The 18,893-nt window shown below is 33.3% G+C and overlaps 4 protein-coding genes across 4 annotated transcripts; 1 reads left to right on the top strand and 3 right to left on the bottom strand.

The window, feature by feature from the left end:
- Positions 1 to 4,613: 4,613 nt before the first annotated feature.
- On the bottom strand, positions 4,614 to 6,434 carry LOC111013556 (uncharacterized). The gene is made up of 3 exons (XM_022288023.2): positions 6,255 to 6,434; positions 5,352 to 5,743; positions 4,614 to 5,096 (listed from the first exon to the last, which is right to left on the bottom strand). Exons 1-3 carry the CDS (start codon positions 6,296 to 6,298, stop codon positions 5,023 to 5,025), a joined length of 510 nt encoding a protein of 169 aa, XP_022143715.1. The 5' UTR covers positions 6,299 to 6,434; the 3' UTR covers positions 4,614 to 5,022.
- Positions 6,435 to 9,077: 2,643 nt separating this feature from the next.
- LOC111013630 (hsp70 nucleotide exchange factor FES1) lies at positions 9,078 to 12,382 on the top strand. Its single transcript, XM_022288116.2, has 6 exons — positions 9,078 to 9,390; positions 9,822 to 9,964; positions 10,057 to 10,107; positions 10,820 to 11,041; positions 11,196 to 11,298; positions 11,549 to 12,382. The coding sequence occupies exons 1-6, from the start codon at positions 9,305 to 9,307 to the stop codon at positions 12,135 to 12,137; spliced, it is 1,194 nt and encodes a 397-aa protein (XP_022143808.2). The 5' UTR covers positions 9,078 to 9,304; the 3' UTR covers positions 12,138 to 12,382.
- Positions 12,383 to 12,535: 153 nt separating this feature from the next.
- Positions 12,536 to 14,077, bottom strand: LOC111013631 (thaumatin-like protein). The gene is made up of 2 exons (XM_022288118.2): positions 13,514 to 14,077; positions 12,536 to 13,399 (listed from the first exon to the last, which is right to left on the bottom strand). The coding sequence occupies exons 1-2, from the start codon at positions 13,575 to 13,577 to the stop codon at positions 12,726 to 12,728; spliced, it is 738 nt and encodes a 245-aa protein (XP_022143810.1). The 5' UTR covers positions 13,578 to 14,077; the 3' UTR covers positions 12,536 to 12,725.
- A 1,681-nt stretch (positions 14,078 to 15,758) lies between these two features.
- Positions 15,759 to 18,746, bottom strand: CYCD7;1 (CYCLIN D7;1). The gene is made up of 5 exons (XM_022288216.2): positions 18,190 to 18,746; positions 18,010 to 18,096; positions 17,817 to 17,915; positions 16,757 to 17,095; positions 15,759 to 16,563 (listed from the first exon to the last, which is right to left on the bottom strand). The coding sequence occupies exons 1-5, from the start codon at positions 18,454 to 18,456 to the stop codon at positions 16,465 to 16,467; spliced, it is 891 nt and encodes a 296-aa protein (XP_022143908.1). The 5' UTR covers positions 18,457 to 18,746; the 3' UTR covers positions 15,759 to 16,464.
- Positions 18,747 to 18,893: the final 147 nt, after the last annotated feature.

Below are 18,893 nucleotides of genomic sequence, written 5' to 3'. Positions count from 1 at the left end.
TTTTATTTTCATGTTTAATATTTTAATTTGTTTGATAATAATTTTGCTCAATCTTCTATGTTTAAATATTAAGTTAGTTTACTAACCATTTCGTTGTTTAGTTTTCGGTTTCTAAAATTACTTTTGAAACCTTCATGAATAGTTTTATTAATAAATTAGAAAAATTGGTAGGAAGTAAAACAAGTATTATTTTAAAACATAATAAAAAAAAAGTGCAATCAAATGAGTTATTTTCACCCTTGTTACATTTTCGTTTTTTTTTTTCTAAAAAAGATATTAGTGAAGAGAAAGTATTCAAATTTATGACTAAAAAAGTTAACTCATTCTTATACCTTTAAAACATTATGTTTTTGTTATTGAAAACTTTCTTGAACATTATTTAAAATAATTTTTATTATAAAAATAAAAATATGTCAAATCGAACATAACTCAACTCTAACCTATTTTAAACCAAAAGGGTGTGAGTTTGAATCTCCGTTCAGAGCTATGTTGTACTAAAAAATAATAATATATAAATTTAATAAATTTAAAATTTTGAAGATATAAAAATAATATTTTTAATTTCCTTTTTATGTTCTCAATTATGGAGAGATCACAGCTTTCAAATATGTGGCACCTAGTATTTAAAAGAATTTTCCTATAAAAGAGAAAAATCAAATCAACACTATTGTAAATAGCATAAAAATACCTAACCACAAGAAGATTGAAAAAGAATCACATAAATGGCATCAACTGCCATTTAAAACATGCCCTATATAGCCAGGCCTACAAGTTGTGTCATATACTAGTCTTTGTTTCTATACTTCTGTAATATTTTTTAGAATTGGTAATTGTTTAATTCAAGTTATGTGAGAACTAATTTTGTGTTCATTAATGATGCTGCAAAAATTCAAATTTCTTACCTTCATTTTTAGTTTTATAAAAATTAATCTAAAAGAAATAATTTTTTTTCTCTTATAATCAAATTCTGAACATTGGTTTTAAGTTGATGTTTTTTCTTAATTAGGAACATGGTGAGAATAATGAAAGTCCATGACTTAATTATTTCATCAACATTTTTCTAGGTTTACATTTCGAGCCTACAACCCTTTGGAATAAGAATTAAAAATGGGTCATTATTTTATAATGTTAAACAAATTATAACAAATTATATAGGGATATTTAAACATGAAAAATGTAGTCGAAATCCATATGAGGGCATTCCCTTCTTAATTTAAACAATTATATGAAATCTTGAATTGCGTGACATGAGATTTGGATATTCTCAATTTTTTATTTGAAAAAAAAATCGGAAAAAGGAAATTAAAACATATTTAGTATTTGTTAGGGTAGGAATAGGTACACACGAGACTATAGTCTTAACAAATTGTCCTATATTTAGACAGATATGTCAACATTTTTCTACACTATAAAAAATTTCATTTTAACTACTATTAGTTTAAATCTTATATTTAAACTTCATTGCTATAAATAATCATTTTGACTAGAAATTAACTTAAATATTGTTTATTTATATTATGGAATGAAAATGTTAAAATTTAGATACAACAGGATAAACTAGTGTAAGTAAACATAGTTAAGTAACACTAATATTATACTCACGAGTCACAAGTTTGAAAAATTTCCCGAAAAGTGTAACAAATAGTAAAATATAGTATGAAAAATATAATATAACAAAAAAGGAAAAAAGAAAAATTGTGGGCTGTTTTATTAGTGATTGTTGAATAATGCAACCCCACCATGGGGTGTGTCTGATTTAATGTGTGAGTGGTTTACTTCAAAGTGAGGGAAGGTTTGTCTGTTTGTGGCTTTGACTTTTGAAATACCAAAACAAAACCCACCCGACCCTACGGACCGGACGGCCGGGTTGACCGAGTGTCAGGCTCCGAGCCTTCGCAACGGCGTCGTCTACTACTAAGTGGGCGCCGTTGCCGGACCGAACCAACCAAAAGAACAAAAACACAAAAGTCAACGCTTTTCTGTGCGACACGTGTAGATGGGCCCCACCTCTTTCTCTCACTCAAGGATCTCGTGGGGAAGGATGGAGCGGCTCCGACGTGTCCCCGTCCTGATTTGGATCCGACACCTGACGCTGACCCGTGTCGGAATTTTTTTAATACTTGTTCGTAATATATTAATTAAAACACTGATTTAATCTTTAATCTTTAAAATTTAATATATAATCATTTAAGCTTGTAATTTAAAGTGTTTAACGTATCAATCTCTATTGTAAAAAGGATGGGCAATATTAACTGAGTGACTAGATGTATTTATATATTATAATATTAAAAGAATTGTATAATAATACTTGATGCGTAATTTTAGACGAATTTTTAATTACAGGGATTAAGTCGTTATAAATTTTAAACTACAGGGATTAAGTTGCATATATTAATTTAATCTTATAGTTTAAAGTTTATAACAATTTAATGTTTATTGTGAAAAATATTATTAAAATTTGATAGAGTTTATTATAGGTATAAATTGATCAATTGATGAGGTTAGGTGTCAAATATATATACATATTACATAACTAAAATATTGTATAATAAGAATCGACGCTTAATTTTAATGGATTTTCTCAGTATAAGGACTAAATTGTTATAAATTTTAAATTAAAGACTAAATTGTTACGTATTAACGTAATTGAATTAAATTCTTAAGAGATTAAAAGATTACTTTAATAAAAATAAGGTTGTTTTAACGAAAGTATAAGAACAAAAAATGTTTTGTCAATATAGCTCAGTGATAATTGACAATATACCTACAACCGTGAGGTTGTGAGTTGCATGTTTTGCTCCTGAAACAGAACAAAAAAATGTTTTGAAACTAATTTCTATCTTTTGGGTTCCAAACATGCGAGATCCCCGAGCCTCCGCACTAACTATTCTCCATCACTTGCCTGCCATTCTTGGGCTTCTCCAATTTTGGGCCGATAAGCCCACGGTATATTACTACCAAGGCCCATCGTCTTTCGGCGGTGCGATATGTCGGTTCTAGCCCACATATGCCATGGGTGGCTTGGCGCTCGGAATTTGGAAGGTTAATCATTTTTTCCCGCGCGATTATCGAAAAGCCGCCCCCAGCCCCAGCCCCACGATGATATGCCCAATTGTTTTTGGAGGATACGTGGCAAAACGTGTAGATTTTATTATTGTTTTCTTAAGATAATGTGTTTTTTTTTTTTTTTTTGGTTATGTGGAAAGAAACTAATGAAATTTCTTTAATAATATTTAAAATTTTCCTGCCTTTAAGAAGTTGATTGACCTTAAAGGCCTTTACTATATTTTAAGGTTGGTTTCTTTTTTGTAATAACTATCTTAAAATTAAAATATGTAATTTTATATTTATTCAAATATCTTCTTTTTTGCCCCCTGTTTTTAATTAGGAAGAAAGTTGTGATGGATAATCATCACAAAGCAATGATTCAAACTTTTAGTTAAATTATACAAATTTGTTTGATTTATTGTTTAGTTTAATTCTAAAACTTACGAATCAATACAAACATATCTTAATTAGTTAAAATATACATCATTGATAAAAAAGTAAAATGTTTGAATCTCCATCGTAGTTACCGATAATCAATTAAATTGCAACACATTAAATAGTTTTTGAATCATAGAGTTAAGCATCCTTCTTAAACAAAAAATATACGTCTTCCACTATTTATAAAAAATGGTTTTATTCGCACATAATGTAGAGACTTTTTAGTTAGAATGTAAACCTTTAAACATTGGATTACACAAATTCAAGCTTTATCAAACTTCTTGGTTTTGTAAGAAAGTAGTTAAACTACCTAAAATACTATTGAATTATATGTTTGATTTCAACTGCGCTCGTATTGTTTTAAAAGTGTCATTTTAACTCCAAATATTTAAGTTGTCTAAAAAAACCATTCATCCATCAATGGTAATTTTGACGATTCACATAGTGAATTGTTGCTATCATTCAATATTTTTCAAGCCATAACCCTAATCACGAGGGGAGGCTCTAATTTTTACTTTTTATTTTTTATTTTTTATATTAAATCTTAAACATCTAAGTTACAACAATCGAACCGCCCATTCAAAATTTTATTTTAATCTCAAGGAAGGAAGCTAAGGGAAAATAGAATTATCTTTTTTTAACATAATTAAACCAAACTAAAAAACTTTATATAATTTAGTGTGAGAAAATAATTGCGAGACCAACTTGGAAAATTTGGGCGTATGCGAGGCACAAACAATTGCCACCAGCGATTTCCCACCAAATCTTCAAATTTCTTCAAATTCAAACTACTTTACGTAAAGCCTCCAAATTCCTTCCCGTCTGCAAGCTTTTGCGGCTTCCCATTTCCTCGAACGAGAGAGAAGAGCGGGTTATAGCTTTGGAATTTCGCCGCCGGAAATGGAGAAGACCGATGCGAAGAGCAACGACGACGAGTGCCTGACTCCCAGGGGCCGGGCTTGTAGGATCCCGGTGGCGTCCAAATGTCCCCCGCCGCCTAAGAAGAAACCGTTCGCCGGACGGAAGCAGACCCCTCCGACGAGCGGCTATTTCCACCCTCCCGATCTCGATGCTCTGTTTTCCATGCCACCGCCTTTATCAGGATGTGAGGCTTGCGCTTAGTTCGATTCATCATATATGTTTATACTCGAGAAATTTCATCTGCTTGATCGATTCGTTCTTTAATTGCATCATGATCCTCTGTTGGCGAAACCTGGCGGTTTCTTCTCCTTAGGGCATAATTTGATTTCTTTATTACAGATAGAACTTCAACATCTGTGTTGTGATTGTGAATGAGAATTGGTTTCGAATTTATGTTGGATGAAATGATCGGATTGAAATCAAATGAATTGCAGAAATTAAACCTGTTCCTTACAATCTCATTCATATGATCTTCACATTTAGTCATTTACAGTCATCACCTTGAATTGAACTGTCACACAGTTTCTGAAATTCTTTGGTCTCAAAGAACACACACACTTTATAATTCCTCTAAAGTGGAATATACAGAGATTTTAAGTGGACACATCCCAGGAATCAAAGCAAAAGTACAGAAAAGTACTGCTCAAATTCTTGATCAATGGTGGGTTTGAGAGTCTTGGATTCTGCCTCTGCATATTTGAATGATCCAGCTTTACTTTTGTGTATGGAAAAAAGCATAAATTCATCTACTTTGAAATTTTGTTGATTTGGAGAAAGTTTAGAGGAATCAAAACTTCTAAATTACCAAAGAAGAAAAATCCCTCTATCCTCCTAAATGTCAATATTCGGTTATTTTGGTCTCTGGTTTAAAACTTATCTTCATCATTGAATTGTGACATTTTATCTTTATGATTTTCAAAGATGAAATGAGGCACTAAAAATACCTGAGGGGGGGTCTACGTTCCATCTCCCAGATGACAAAACAAAGTCATGCTTGGAGTCTCTATAACATTCCTCATCAGTGCTTCCAAACTCCAGCAGATCTTCCCCATGGCCATAGCTTATATGCAACCCACTCTCCATTAGAGCCTCCAATTTTGATATCTCCTTAACTTCCATCGCCCTTTTCGTAAGATTTATTTCTTCTTCTTCTACATCCTTTTGAGGGTTTTGGTTGAATTTGAAGTTACCCCCATAGGGAAAGCTAACTGATGGTGTTGGACCCCAACGTGGTAGCTTTGGTGTGGGAAAGCTTAGTTGCTCAAGCTCAATTAGCAGCTTTCTCTTCTTCTTTACATCAAACCCTCCTGTATTCCATGGTTGAAAGCCAGGGAAGCTGCAACAAGTTTTGAAAACATTGAAAAATTCCATCCCAAACTTTGTATTACTTTAGAACTTGTTTGAAGTTCTTTGTTAATGCTTTCATTACTTTGTTAATTTGAATCTTGAAAACTGAAGGAACCCTTAGAATTTGAAAACAACATCAGAGCGTCGAAAAATAAGCAAAAAAGAAAAGGAAAAAGCAGAGAGAACCACAAATTAGCCATTACAAAACCAGAATGGCTGAATCATAAAACAAAAACTCAACAAAACATACCCAAAAAGAAACAAAGAGAGTGAAGACTGGGTATAATCTTGGAAAAGAGTGTCTTCAAATTGCAGAAGCAAGTGCAGGCAAAGAAGGCATCCAGAAAGAAGATGAGATTAGAAAGTGTATGAAAGGCCAAAAGCCACTGACAACTAGATTCAAGATCTGTTTCCTTGTTGTTGTAGCAGCTTGTTCACAATCAGGCATGGCCGCCAAAACGAAGAAAGAGATAGAGAGAGAGAGAGAGAGAGAGGCGAACCTGTCAGTGCTAGAGTGAGATGGGTGGTGGCTCTCTTGCTCCATGGTTGGTCAAGACTCGAGACAGAGATGAAAACTGAAATCATAGAAAACCAAATCAGACCATCTGCTTTCTATAGATAAATAAGGAAGTGGAAGGCGGATTGAAGTTGGAAGAGTTTTGAGAATATTTTAATCCTAGTATTTTTATTTTGTATTTGTTTATGTATGTCGTATTTCTCTCTCTCGATTTGTGGGTTTGTTTTGTTTAGTATATCCTTCCGATGGCACCTGGCTTGGGCTAAGGAAGCCAGCGGCACGCCATTGAGTGTTGATGCTCGCCCCGATGCACCGCAACGGCGTCGTTTTGTACGGATACCACAGTCTCGATTGCAATGGCAGTGGCACGCCTTTCCCTGCCTTCTTCTGACGGCGCACGTGGACGCTGGACTAGTACATAATATGGCCTTCTTCATTCCCTCAATTTTTCAATTTAACTTCTTATATTTTAACATTACTAAATTTAGTCTAGATTAGCATGATATAATACTAACAGAAAAAAAAAAAGCCATGATATAATGCAAATTTTTTTTAAAATGGTCATTTAAGAGGAGAAAGTTTGATTCTCCCCCAAATTTACTAGTAATTCATACAAATTTTGAATTCTCTTTTCATATGTAGTTTTTTTCTCCTCTAATATTTAACTAATTTATTAAATATATTATTGACCAATTTTACCATTTCCTAACTAAATTAAATATAAGAGATTAAATTAAGTTTCTTTGAACAAATTAAAAAAATATTTAGACACTTCAACGTATCTTTACCCTAAAGTTTTCAATTACTTTCAAGTGTCACTTTACATAAATAATGTGTTGTTAATTAAATGATGGTAGATAAAATTACTATCACATAAAATACCGATATATTAAAACATCATGGATTGACTCATTGGTGAAATAAATCAAGGTAAATCAAAATAATTTAGAAAGAATAGGTTCAAACTTAATGATGGGCACCTTTCTATGAATTAATTTCCTATGTGTTTTTTTGTAATTAAATGTAGTAGCATCCGACTATTGTTTAGTAAAATTAGTCAATGAGTAAGTTGGCCCAAACACTTAAGAGTATTAAAAAAATAGTATATTTAGCCTATTATAAAAAATAAGATCACATGAGTATTGCTAAAACAAGTACAGATAAGTGGTAATTGACATATATTTCCAACTAAAAAGTTGTGAGTTTGATCGCCTCATGTAAAATCACATGTGTATTATACATATTTATTTTTAAGTTTGCATGTCAAAGTACCTTTTTTATTTATTTGTTCACTTAAAAAACCACCCATTTGTCTAATATGGATGTCACATCATCAGTTTATAACAATAGCTATATGAAAATATAATTTAAATATAATTATGGCTAATTTTAATGGGTTGAATTAAAAAATAATCTTGAGACGAGATAATATTTGGTTGATAATACTTTTTTTAGTAAAACATGTAGGGATGTGATATCGAACTTACAACCTATTTGTTGGAGATATATGTCAGTTACTGCTGATTTATACTTGTTTTGACATTTGATTGACAATACTTCAACGTAGCTGAATATGATAATATTACTTATTTTTTTAGTTCAACAAGAGATGAGATTCGAAGCTCTAACTTCTCAAATAAAATATACTTTTAAAACAATTGAAAGATGTCTTGACAGGTTATATATGTATTTCTCTCTCTTTTTCTTTTCGTTTTTAAACAAAAGTATTATTTACGTGATGGAATTAATAAGTTTTATGAAATGTTTCATCTTTTTTCAAAGAAAATGAAATGTTTTATCTCGATAACATACAATTAGATGCAGGGTGAATTTAGGGTGAAAAAAAAAAGAAAAGGATTTAAATTCATCCCTTCTCTAACCACTTTTAGAGGGAGTATTTTTTTAGTATTCTTAGAATTTTTAAAATTATATAAAAAAACCTAAAATATCAAATTAAATTTTAAAAGATCTATTATATAAATGTAAATTATATTAGATTAATGTATAAATTATACGAATATTCGTGGGTCGTTTTTTGAACATTATATAAATTTATAACATTCCTATGAGAACATCTTTATATAGTTTTTTACGAAACAAACGTGAGTATTTGGAGATGTCGGACATCTAAAATTTCAGTAAGGACGTCTAAGATGCTAGGTTTGCTCCTAAGAAAATTTTGAAAAGTAATTTTAACAGGTTAACGTTACTTTTTTTTTTTCAATTATTTTTCATATACCTTTTTAGTCATCCAAAATTTACATGCAGGTTTGAATGGAAGAAGCCTTGACTAAACCGTTACAGCATAGATCTTTCTGAAATGCAAAATCTGAACTTTTGAAACGATCCTTCCAGAACTTTCTAGAATTAGGTTTCTAAAATATATTTTTCTAAAATACAATAAACATAAAAATAGCTCAGGACTAAAGCATAAATATATATATATATATATATACATCAATTAATTTAGCTGTATACCTCAATTTAGTATTTTTGAAAGCATATTACCTTGTCTAAAAAGAAAAAAAAAAGCATATTAGGTGAATGTTTTTTTAATACAATAATTTGTAGATTTGAAAATATTACGTGAAGGTTAAAAATTTAAAACTAAATAGGAGCATAAATTAAATATTTCTATGTTTTAATAATTTTTTTCTTTTTCGAAACAAAAGTTCTAAAAATTAACACAATTTATTAAAAAGAAAAAAAAAACTAAGTCACGATGTAAAAAATATTTAAAGTAAATTCATAATTTGATACGGTAAGTTTTTCCGTATTATAAAAACAGAAAAAGAAAAAAAAAAAAAGAGAAGAAGAAAAGTCACAAAAGGCATATTTTGATGAATTAAGCCAAAAATTCCAGAACCGAAGGATCAAGAGGGTTCCGGAATCATCTGTCTGCCGCCATTCTTTTGCATAAATTGATCTTGCTGTTTCTGCAAATTGATTCTTAGAATTTGTGAGTTTCTTAATTCACTGGAAAACAATTCGAGCATCTTGGTTAGTTAGGGCTTGCTTCAATTAGTGGCGGCTATGGCGAAAGAAGGTCCCAACTGGGATGGGTTGCTCAAATGGAGTCTCGCTCACTCCGACGGGACTCAGCCTAATCGTAATCTGAGGTTCTTTCTCTGTTTCTTTCTGCTAGAATTGTAAAACAATCAAGAACTGAGATCTGTTACTCGCTTTTGATGTCTCATGTGCTGTTGTTGTTAATAGATTTGCCGGATTATTGCTATATGAGCTGTTGGCAAGCTGCGGCTTTTATAAATATTGTAGATGTTATTTTAAAAGATCGTTTTAGTTGAGAAGGGCGGTCTAATCATGCATCGATGTAACGCAAATATACCATTTTCTAAAGTCGCGTTGTAATATTTTACCATGTTAATCTTCACCTTGAATTGTGTAGCATGTGCATATTCTACAGAAGTTGTTGCTGATTTTGAAGATGTCAGCATAGGATTTTTATTATGTGTTGAGGCCCTGTTTTGGAAAATGTTTTTCCTGCGTAACTTATTAAAAATGGTGTTGTTCCTGCATAACTTTTTTCCAGTGATGAGGACCGGAGATGGTTTATGGAAGCAATGCAAGCCCAGAGTGTTGATGTTATCAAACGCATGAAAGAGATAACTCAAGTGATGCAGACTCCAGAGCAAGTCTTGGAATCTCAAGGAGTTAATCCAACAGATATTGAAGGTACTTTAAGTTTCACAGCTCTCCTTCACCCCAGCCAGGTCCCCATCAAGATATTGGCTAAATCATTTTGTTCTGTTTTCTGATCTTTGCAGATATGCTTGACGAGCTTCAAGAGCATGTTGAGTCGATTGACATGGCCAATGGTAAAATACTCTCTTTATTTCATTATATAAAATAATATTTCGGCAGATATAGATCGTTTTCTATGATGCTTAGCGTGGAAGCATGATATGTTTTCATTTGTAAAGGGAAAAGACACGTATTAGGATCTACAATTTGAACCCAATTGAGTATGGTATCTGTATTTTCTATGCGCTTTTGCAACATATAGTGATTGGTTGGTTGGTTAGTTTTTTTCTGTTTGTTGATAAAAAGAGTAAAAGGCAAAGAACCATGTATTCAAGAGGCAACAAAAAGAGAGGATACAACCTAAGGGCAGTAGGTGGACGACCCACACCCAAAAACTAAGGAATACAGCTTTCTAATCATTCACAATCATTTGGAGACTAAATTTGCAGAAGTATTTCTTTGTGGTTTGTCGTCCACCAAGAGCCTATATGCTGTACAGTTTCTGGATTATATTTGTTGTTTTTTGTGGTTTGACTACTCTCTATGCAATTTGAGCCCAATGTGGATTGTTGTTGTGAGTTACTTAGTTTTATATATCATGCACTAAGGGAGAAGTTGGTGCAGTTTCTGGCACACTCTCTTCCAACAATTGATATATTATTCTTGGGGTGCTTCTGCAAAGGGAGATTAGGACTTTACTAGCAACGGGTTTTGGGCTTATGGTATCACTTCTTTGAGTAGAAGTATTTCTCATCTTCTTCACATTAATTATTTTGCTGTTGACAGATCTTCACTCCATTGGTGGGCTGCTTCCCCTTCTTGGATACCTTAAGAATTCCCATGCAAATATTCGAGCCAAAGCTGCAGAAGTCGTGACCACTATTGTACAGAACAATCCACGTAGTCAACAACTGGTGATGGAATTGAATGGTTTAGAGTCTCTTCTCTTGAATTTTACTTCAGACTCTGATGTTACTGCACGAACCAAAGCCCTTGGTGCTATATCCTGTAAGTTCATAGATACCTCTTCCAGTCTACCTTTTTGCGATTTGTTTTTCTGTTTAGGTACATGGGCTTTTATGTACGTTACTTCTAAAAAAAAATAATGCTGACTGAAGTTCTGTTTTTGTTTTTGTTTTTCCTTTGGCTACTCTCTATGCAGCTTTAATCCGTCACAACAAACCTGGTATTGCTGCATTTCGTCTTGCAAATGGTTATGCGGGCCTGAGAGATGCTCTAGGCTCTGAGAATGTGAGATTTCAAAGGTAATTATGATAGAAGAATCTTAACAGATCACCTCCAACCACCTTTCCTTGTGACTGGAAAATCCCATTTGCTTTGGGGCTCGTTGAGACTGTTAGGATTAATATAATGATAATGTTCATTTACACTTCATAGCAATGAATTTTAGGTTTAAATTAAAATAGTAGTTCCCTTTGTTTGGGGTTAGTTTTTTTAATTGATTAAGTCTGTTTCTTTGTTAAACAACTACTCATGGAGGGAACCGTTGTGCAGGAAAGCCCTTAACTTGATCCATTACCTACTGCACGAAAATAATTCAGATTGTCACATAGTGAATGAGCTTGGATTTCCTCGAATTATGCTACACCTTGCATCCAGCGATGATGCTGATGTACGGGAAGCTGCTCTTCATGGCCTTCTCGAATTGGCCAAGGACAAAACAGGCGAGAATGGTGGAGGATTAGGCGAAGATGATGAGAAGTTAAGACAGATTCTCGAGGAGCGGATAAATGGAATCAGTTTACTCTCATCTGAAGATCTTGGGGCAGCTAGGGAAGAAAGGCAGCTTGTTGATTCACTCTGGAACGCCTGCTACAAAGAGCCATCATCCCTCCGTGAAAAGGGGCTTCTTGTTCTTCCTGGGGAGGATGCACCGCCTCCCGATGTTGCTAGTAAGCATTTCGAACCTCCTCTAAGAGCTTGGTCAGGAAGGCCCCCGGCTGATACAAGTCCTAAAGCTGAAAAGAAAGAAACTCCTTTATTGCTGGGATTAGGCCCTGCACCAGCTCCTGCACCTGAGGCTAGAGATGTTACTTCCAGTTCTGCAGCAAATACCAACGGAAAAGCGGATTCGAATTCATAACTTAGGCTGTATATTTACTAATTTCTACGCCTCTTTAATGATCTAGCCATTTATTTTCCTCTGTGACTACAATGTTGCCATGGTTGAACTTACACAACAACCAAGGCTATAGATGTCAAAAACATCAAACAGGTAGCAGCCTCACCACTCCTTCCTTTATAGTCTATGGTTGTATTGTAATCGACTGCCATTTTTGGGATGTTTATCACCAATTTCATTTACAATAGAATTCTATTTTTGTGATTCGTCGTTGGATTTAAAGTGAAAGGATCAAGAAATGTGGAACTTAAATTTTCTTCCATTTTTGATTTCCATTGGGTTGATATTGTTTCCCAAATTTTTATCTGATTGGATAGGTCACAGCAGAACGTAAAGGGAATTCAAAGAACACTACCCAATTAAAACCCACTGCTCCTAAACAAACTTCATTTAGAATAGAAAAAGTAGCAGAACTTTACAGTTGTAAACAAACGAAAATTCTCTCTTCCATTGAAAGAAGGATCTTCTCATTACAGTTTGACAAGCTAGGAGAAACAATAGCATAGCACTGAACTAAAAGTAGAAGAGCTATTGAAGGCTGAAAGGCATCTACTGAGGAGGGCAAAAAGTAATGACATAACGAGAAGCCCTGCATCTGTTAAGGCTTGAGGAATCATCATAAGCGTAGCTATAAGCCTTGGGGCATATGGCTTTAAACAAGTGAGCAAACAGAGTTGGCTTGCAAGTATTTGGATTTGCATAAGCTCCTGTGCAGCAATACTTGGCCGATTGCATAGCCAAGCAAGCACTCTTGCAACCCACCACCTTGCCCCCTCTCCTCACCTCCAGCGCCGATGGGCAGCAAATGTTCACATCAACCTCACAAGACGCCACCCCACACCCAACCCCTCCCCCGACCGGCTTCATCGACACAGGCAAGTTGAACCCGTCCACCAGACTCACATCGTAGAAATGGAGCGGCGATGTCGATGAGCCGAGCGTCATCTCCACCACCGTGGCTGGCGGCTCGCCCCCAACCCCTTGGCAATGTAGTAGCCCACCGCAGTCGCCAGTGTTGCACGAGCCTTTACCGTTGGAGTCGAAGTTGCAGCCTTGTCTTCCCCATATCCTCCCCGACCACTTGTCGGGCACGTCGATGACTACCTCCTGGCCGCTCCCGAGGAGGAATCCGCCGTCTTTGGGCGTGTTCTGCCCCGCGCTGCCGAGAATTCCCGGCCATATGCTCTCGTTGCAGTTGTTGACTATGATGATTTGTTCCCCATCTGCACAAAGAGAACAGAGAAAAGAGATAAGTGTTAATGCTCATGGCATTTTAAAACTCTTCCACAACTTTACCATATCTAGAGAAAGAACACAAGATGAAGAGAGAACAGTACTTGTAATGAAGAAAGCGATTGATGAGGTGAGAAGAATGGAGAGGAGAAGTTGAAAAGTTGCCATGGCTTCCAAAAGCTTTGAGAGTGTTAGTTGGAAACTTGGATATATATGTAGGTAAAGAGAGAAGGAGAGAGATTTTCGGGGAGTGGGAGGAGGAAAATGGGGCTTATCGAACCACTATATATTTGAATTTGAGTTTCTGTGTCACTTTCACTTTCAGATAAAGGGAAATATTCATTTCTTCTCAATGGGGCTTTCTTTTCTCCAAAAAAAAATTTGCCTAATCTCCAATTCTCAGTTTCCAATTTGGTCAGTTGTTCCTTCCTGTTCGTGGTTTAGCCCACTAGTTTAGTTGGATGTGTCTCTCAGACACGTCCATTTCGAATCTTAAAACATGTTTTTTTTTCCTGTTCTTTGCTGTGTATATTCTTCTAGGTTGTCGTTCAAAGATCTAATTTTTTTCCCTTTTCTTTTTATAAAGATAAATTGAGACAAATAGATTACAACTCCGTATGGTTATTTATTTATTTATAAATAATAGTTTCATATCATTAATTTTTGTGGCGACAAGGGTGCATATAGAATTGATCCTAGGTAACACTCTTTTTGAGATTTTAGGAGTTTTTTCTTTTTTTTTTGGTAGTACAACATGTGGGGGTGGAGGTTCGAATTAACACCTCTCCGATGGAGATATGTGTCAATTTCTACTGAATTAGGTTTACTTTGAAAAAATATTCAATTTGTAATTCTAAATACTTAGAATATGTTTGTGAAGACAAAATAAAAAATAACCTTAAAAATTGGTATGAGGTGGTTAGTTCTTTATTTTCATCATCCACTAGAATTGGGTACATAAAAGAACAAAATTAGAGTAAATGGTAAGCTTTTTGGATATAAACTGAAAGATTAACGTTCTTAGTTCTTACTTTGTGGGATTTTATGTTAAATTAAATTGGGGAGGGAGCATAATGGTTTTAATCTTTTTTGATTCTTCTCCAATAAGATTGCACGTAAAAGTTATTAATAACCAATGAAAAAGGAAAAACAAAAGAAAGAAAAAAAGAGACGGGAGAATAGAATAATTTACCTATTTCAGAATCTCAAACAATTTTTTTCCCTTTTTTTTTTTAAATAAAGACACCAAAGAAAAATTATAAACCTTCTAATCCTCCTTCTTAGAACATTAACCAAAAAAAAAAAAAATACATATTATTTATCTTTTCTCCTTCTTACTCTCTTCATTTTTAATTACGACAAATATGACCAAAGAACCAAGCAATTAGAGAAGAATTTGGAAATTAAGATTAATTTCTTTTTCCGTCGAAATATATATCTAACCATCTTCAAATAACAATTATCATTACTATTTTTTTCTTTATTTATTAAAATATATATCTCATGAAAACAATTATCATTACTAAATTTTTGTCCTCCAGTGCAATGTCAAGAACATAAGACCTTGTTGTATCACTATTACAAAGTCTTGTATTCGAGTTCTACGCTGGTCACAATGTTGTTCAGTTAACAAAAAACCCTGTTATAGAGATCTACTAACATAAGTCAGACGACATTGATTCCAAGGAATAAAAAAAACCTATTTTTTTCTTTCGATCGAAGAATAATTCAACTAGTTAAGATGTTATACATTTTTAAAGGCCAGACGTTGAAATCTCTATCTCAAATGTGTTTGAAATCAAATAACAATTTATTTTTTTTTAAATGTGTGGATTCTAATAATGGTGTACATCAAAATAAGCATATTCGAGAGGAGTTGGAAAGATTGTGGCAAATGACATATAAAGTTATGATTTGGACTCTTTTTAAATCTTTTGAATAAGAAATGGTTTCAAAGGGAGTAATTGGAATATGGTGTGGTGGATGTGTACTTGTTGTTCAAGCATGGTACTTCTAAATAAAAAGCCATTTCTCAATTATTTTTCTCTCTATACGTATGTTTTTGTGTATTATGATATTTTTATCCTTTGTTTTAATATAAAACATTCTTGTGATGTAGTCTTTTTTTTTTTTATTACATTTCTACCACTTTAATGTTAAGAGAATTTATGTATACAACAACTTCATCAGAGCTAAAAGATTAGGATGTGTAGAAGAATTAACCACACATATATTCTTTTTATTTTTTCATTCTTAATGCATTTTGTTCGAAATTCATTTTCACTTAATAAACATAATCTCAATATTTTTAAATAAATAAAGAAAGATAGATGATTAAGGAAATTGAGAGTAAAGCTTCCAAATTAAGTTCATAACAATGACAAATTCTTTGTCATAGGAGTAAAATCTTGATAAAGAAAAAAAGAAAAAAATTGCATAAACAACACTTGGACTACAGTGATTGTTATAGTTATACCTACAAACTTTTGACGGTAAGAATTAAACATATAATTGTGAAATTGAGTTACTATATTAGATAATGGAGAAAAATATTTTTTCCCTCGATAAAATGTCTTTTAATTTTCTCTCTAGTGTAAAAATGCCTATATATATATTTTTGTACCACACATCTTATTTCTTAAATTAAAAAAAAAAGTCTTTTTTCTAACCACATCTTCCTCCAAAGAATTATATCTCTTTCTATTGTTAATACCGTCTTAAAAAACATCTCTTCTTCCTCTTACTACAAAGAAATCCTAGAAGTTAGAGTGTGATGAAGGGAGAAAAAAACAGTTTTTTAGATAGAGAAAGAGATATTTTAAAAATCTAATTAATTTCTTTTCAATAAAGAGTAAATGAAATGACTCAATTTTCACAATTATTAATTAAGGTTTGAAAACTTAGTTCTTAAAATGAAAAATTTGTAGGTGTTGTAACTATAACAATCACTGTTGTTAAGAGGTGGTTGGTGCAATTTGACCCAACAAAGAAAAAACGTGTAGAAATATGAATATTTATTGTCAATATTCAGAATTCTTCTGTTTCTCTCTTCACTTTAGCAGCTGCGTTCGTTCATCAACACCGAAGTGGGGCTTCGAGGGCAATGAGAGGATCGAGCTGCTTGCATAACCTCGCGACATTTCATCATTTCATCCTATAATTCAATTCCAATCACATCCAATTATATCAATCAATCAATATCCCATCCAAATACATAGACTAACAAAGCTTAATTTTCCAAAATAGAGTTGCCATCAAACAATATCTCAATATTTAATCGAAACGTTATTAACCAACAAGAGCACAGTTCAACTAATCAAGACATTAAGTTTAGCGTCGTTATTTACCTCTGGGTGTTGATTAAACATCCTCGTGATATACGAAAGACGTGTCTGTGAAGTGATTGGAGGGAGGAAATAATCTGGGCAGCACCAAACTGCAGAGACAGCCAGTAGACTTGGTCTGAAATCCACGAGGTTATAGTCTAAGACAGCTCCAAGAAGCAATTGTGTGATGTTTGGCATCAAAAACTTGCCTCCAACCTCAGCTTCCAATTCCATGGATTCCAAGAGTTGTATGTAAGAATAAGGTGTTGGAGAACACAAACGCCATTCTAATACCTTTAGTAATATCATCTCCATTCTTTCAATTGAGCTTCCATCAAACACATGATCCATCTCCTCCATCTTTTCCATCGACACAATAAATATCGATACGTTATAAAGTAATTATTTAGAGCCTTGAAAAGCTGGAGAACTAATATGAATATATTCTTTGATAATGCACTTTTGATAATCATTTTAGTTTTAATTTTTCGTTTTTGAAAATTAAGCCTAAAAACCATACTTATAGAAATTTTTAAAATCTAACTCAAGTTTTGATAACCAAAAAAAATAGTTTCTTGACAACTTGTGCTTTTTTTTTTTTCAAACGTACCTAAATTGCGAAAAAACATGTCCAATTTTTAAAATGGGCCAAACATTTGTTTTTCTTTTTCTTTTTTCTCATCTTTAATAAACATTTTTGAAATTGTCTAAAAATTTTAGAAACAACAATTCATTTATTGTAACATATTTTTGCTTCTAGTGAAGCATTTTCTTAAAAAAAAAGTTTTCTTGTAAATTGGACAACAAATATGAAACAAAATTAAATATAACATTATAATTTGAATATTCTGTTTTAAAAAATTAATTTTCGAGTAACTTTGATTCTGTTTTTAAAGATTTGATAGAATAATCACCGAATATATTTCTATTTTTCTTTCGAAGGAAAAAAAATAAAAAAAAATACAAAATAATATTTAAAAATACATTTATATCTTAACAATTCTGATTGTTCTGTAATCTTTGTTTTCAAAACATATTTGAAGCTAAATTTCACTCAAAGTTTTACAAAAACCCGTGTTACCTGAATTTCAGTCAAAGTTGGAGGATAGCTCTCATGGAACTTGCAAGCTACGGACAAGCATGCAACAGCCAATAATTCTACCATCCAATTCTTCCATTCCTGCCATTCATTTCAATTACATATATTCTTCTTTGTAAAGAAAAATCTGTATTTGCAGCAAACCCATCAACACAAATTGAAGAAATATGCTTACTTTGCATCTGTTCTTAGATATGAAGCGATCAAGGTAATTTGCAGCAAGAAAAACAGTGCCATGGGAGAGACTCCATCGTATTCTACACTGAAAAAATAACCAAAATGTTAGAATTGAAATTAAAATGAAAACTTAAAAATCTCCCACAAAAAAAAAGAAAAGAAAAGAAAAAGTTTTGACCTTGATAAGCCATTGAATGCATCTCAGCCTCACAAAAACCAGATTTTTACTTTCCAAAAACTCCTTATAATGAGATTCAGGCATGTAACTCATCTCCTTCTCCAAGCAAACCGAGACGGCCTGCTCATTGTCTTCGTCGTTTGCAGTTACACAAACTGAACTCATGAGACTTTCGGCCGAACCACCATGCTTCTTCTCATGGTGGAGGCCAATGTGAGCCTCAGCTGGGCTTGAAAGCCAATCCTCATCACAAAGCAAAGCTTCCATAGGAAAGAGAGAAAAACACTCCGATGCAACCCAACCGCGATTTCAACTAAGGCTTCTAACTCATAAATAGAGAGCGATGCAACCCAACCGCGATTTCAACTAAGGCTTCTAACTTATAAATAGAGAGCGAAAAAGAATTACACGTAACATGTAAGACATTTAACGTCTCGTTTGATAACGTGTTTTGTTATTTCAAGAAAAATATAAGGCGAATCTTGAGCATGAAGGTTGAGAGAGAGAGAGAATATTAAGAAGGAGAAGGCATCTCCCACATGAAATGGGTAAATGAGAAGAGAAGGGTATTTGTAATTAGTATGGGATTTTTTTGTGTGAGAGCACGAGGGATATGCTGATTGGCGTTGGGCCAAAAGAAACCCTAAAAACTTGACGTAATGAAGCTCTGTGAAAAGCACTTTCAGCCTCAGAAATGAGAACTG

This window comes from Momordica charantia, assembly GCF_013281855.1.
Source record: "Momordica charantia cultivar OHB3-1 chromosome 1 unlocalized genomic scaffold, Mcharantia_2.0 BLBB01000001.1, whole genome shotgun sequence".
Taxonomy (NCBI): Eukaryota; Viridiplantae; Streptophyta; class Magnoliopsida; order Cucurbitales; family Cucurbitaceae; genus Momordica; species Momordica charantia.
Note: the sequence above shows the minus strand (reverse complement) of the source record. Positions and strands in the feature narration are given on the sequence as shown.

Excerpts from the sequence above, each read along its gene's own strand:
- LOC111013630 (XM_022288116.2), top strand. The coding sequence starts at position 9,305 with ATGGCGAAAGAAGGTCCCAACTGGGATGGGTTGCTCAAATGGAGTCTC. Across the intron at positions 11,042-11,195 it reads AGCCCTTGGTGCTATATCCT|CTTTAATCCGTCACAACAAA; the intron begins GTAAGTTCATAG and ends CTCTCTATGCAG. Across the intron at positions 11,299-11,548 it reads GAGAATGTGAGATTTCAAAG|GAAAGCCCTTAACTTGATCC; the intron begins GTAATTATGATA and ends ACCGTTGTGCAG.
- LOC111013556 (XM_022288023.2), bottom strand. The coding sequence starts at position 6,298 with ATGGAGCAAGAGAGCCACCACCCATCTCACTCTAGCACTGACAG. Across the intron at positions 5,744-6,254 it reads TCTCACTCTAGCACTGACAG|CTTCCCTGGCTTTCAACCAT; the intron begins GTTCGCCTCTCT and ends AACTTGTTGCAG. Across the intron at positions 5,097-5,351 it reads GAACGTAGACCCCCCCTCAG|AGGCAGAATCCAAGACTCTC; the intron begins GTATTTTTAGTG and ends TCAAATATGCAG.
- LOC111013631 (XM_022288118.2), bottom strand. The coding sequence starts at position 13,577 with ATGGCAACTTTTCAACTTCTCCTCTCCATTCTTCTCACCTCATCAATC. Across the intron at positions 13,400-13,513 it reads AATCGCTTTCTTCATTACAA|ATGGGGAACAAATCATCATA; the intron begins GTACTGTTCTCT and ends CTCTTTGTGCAG.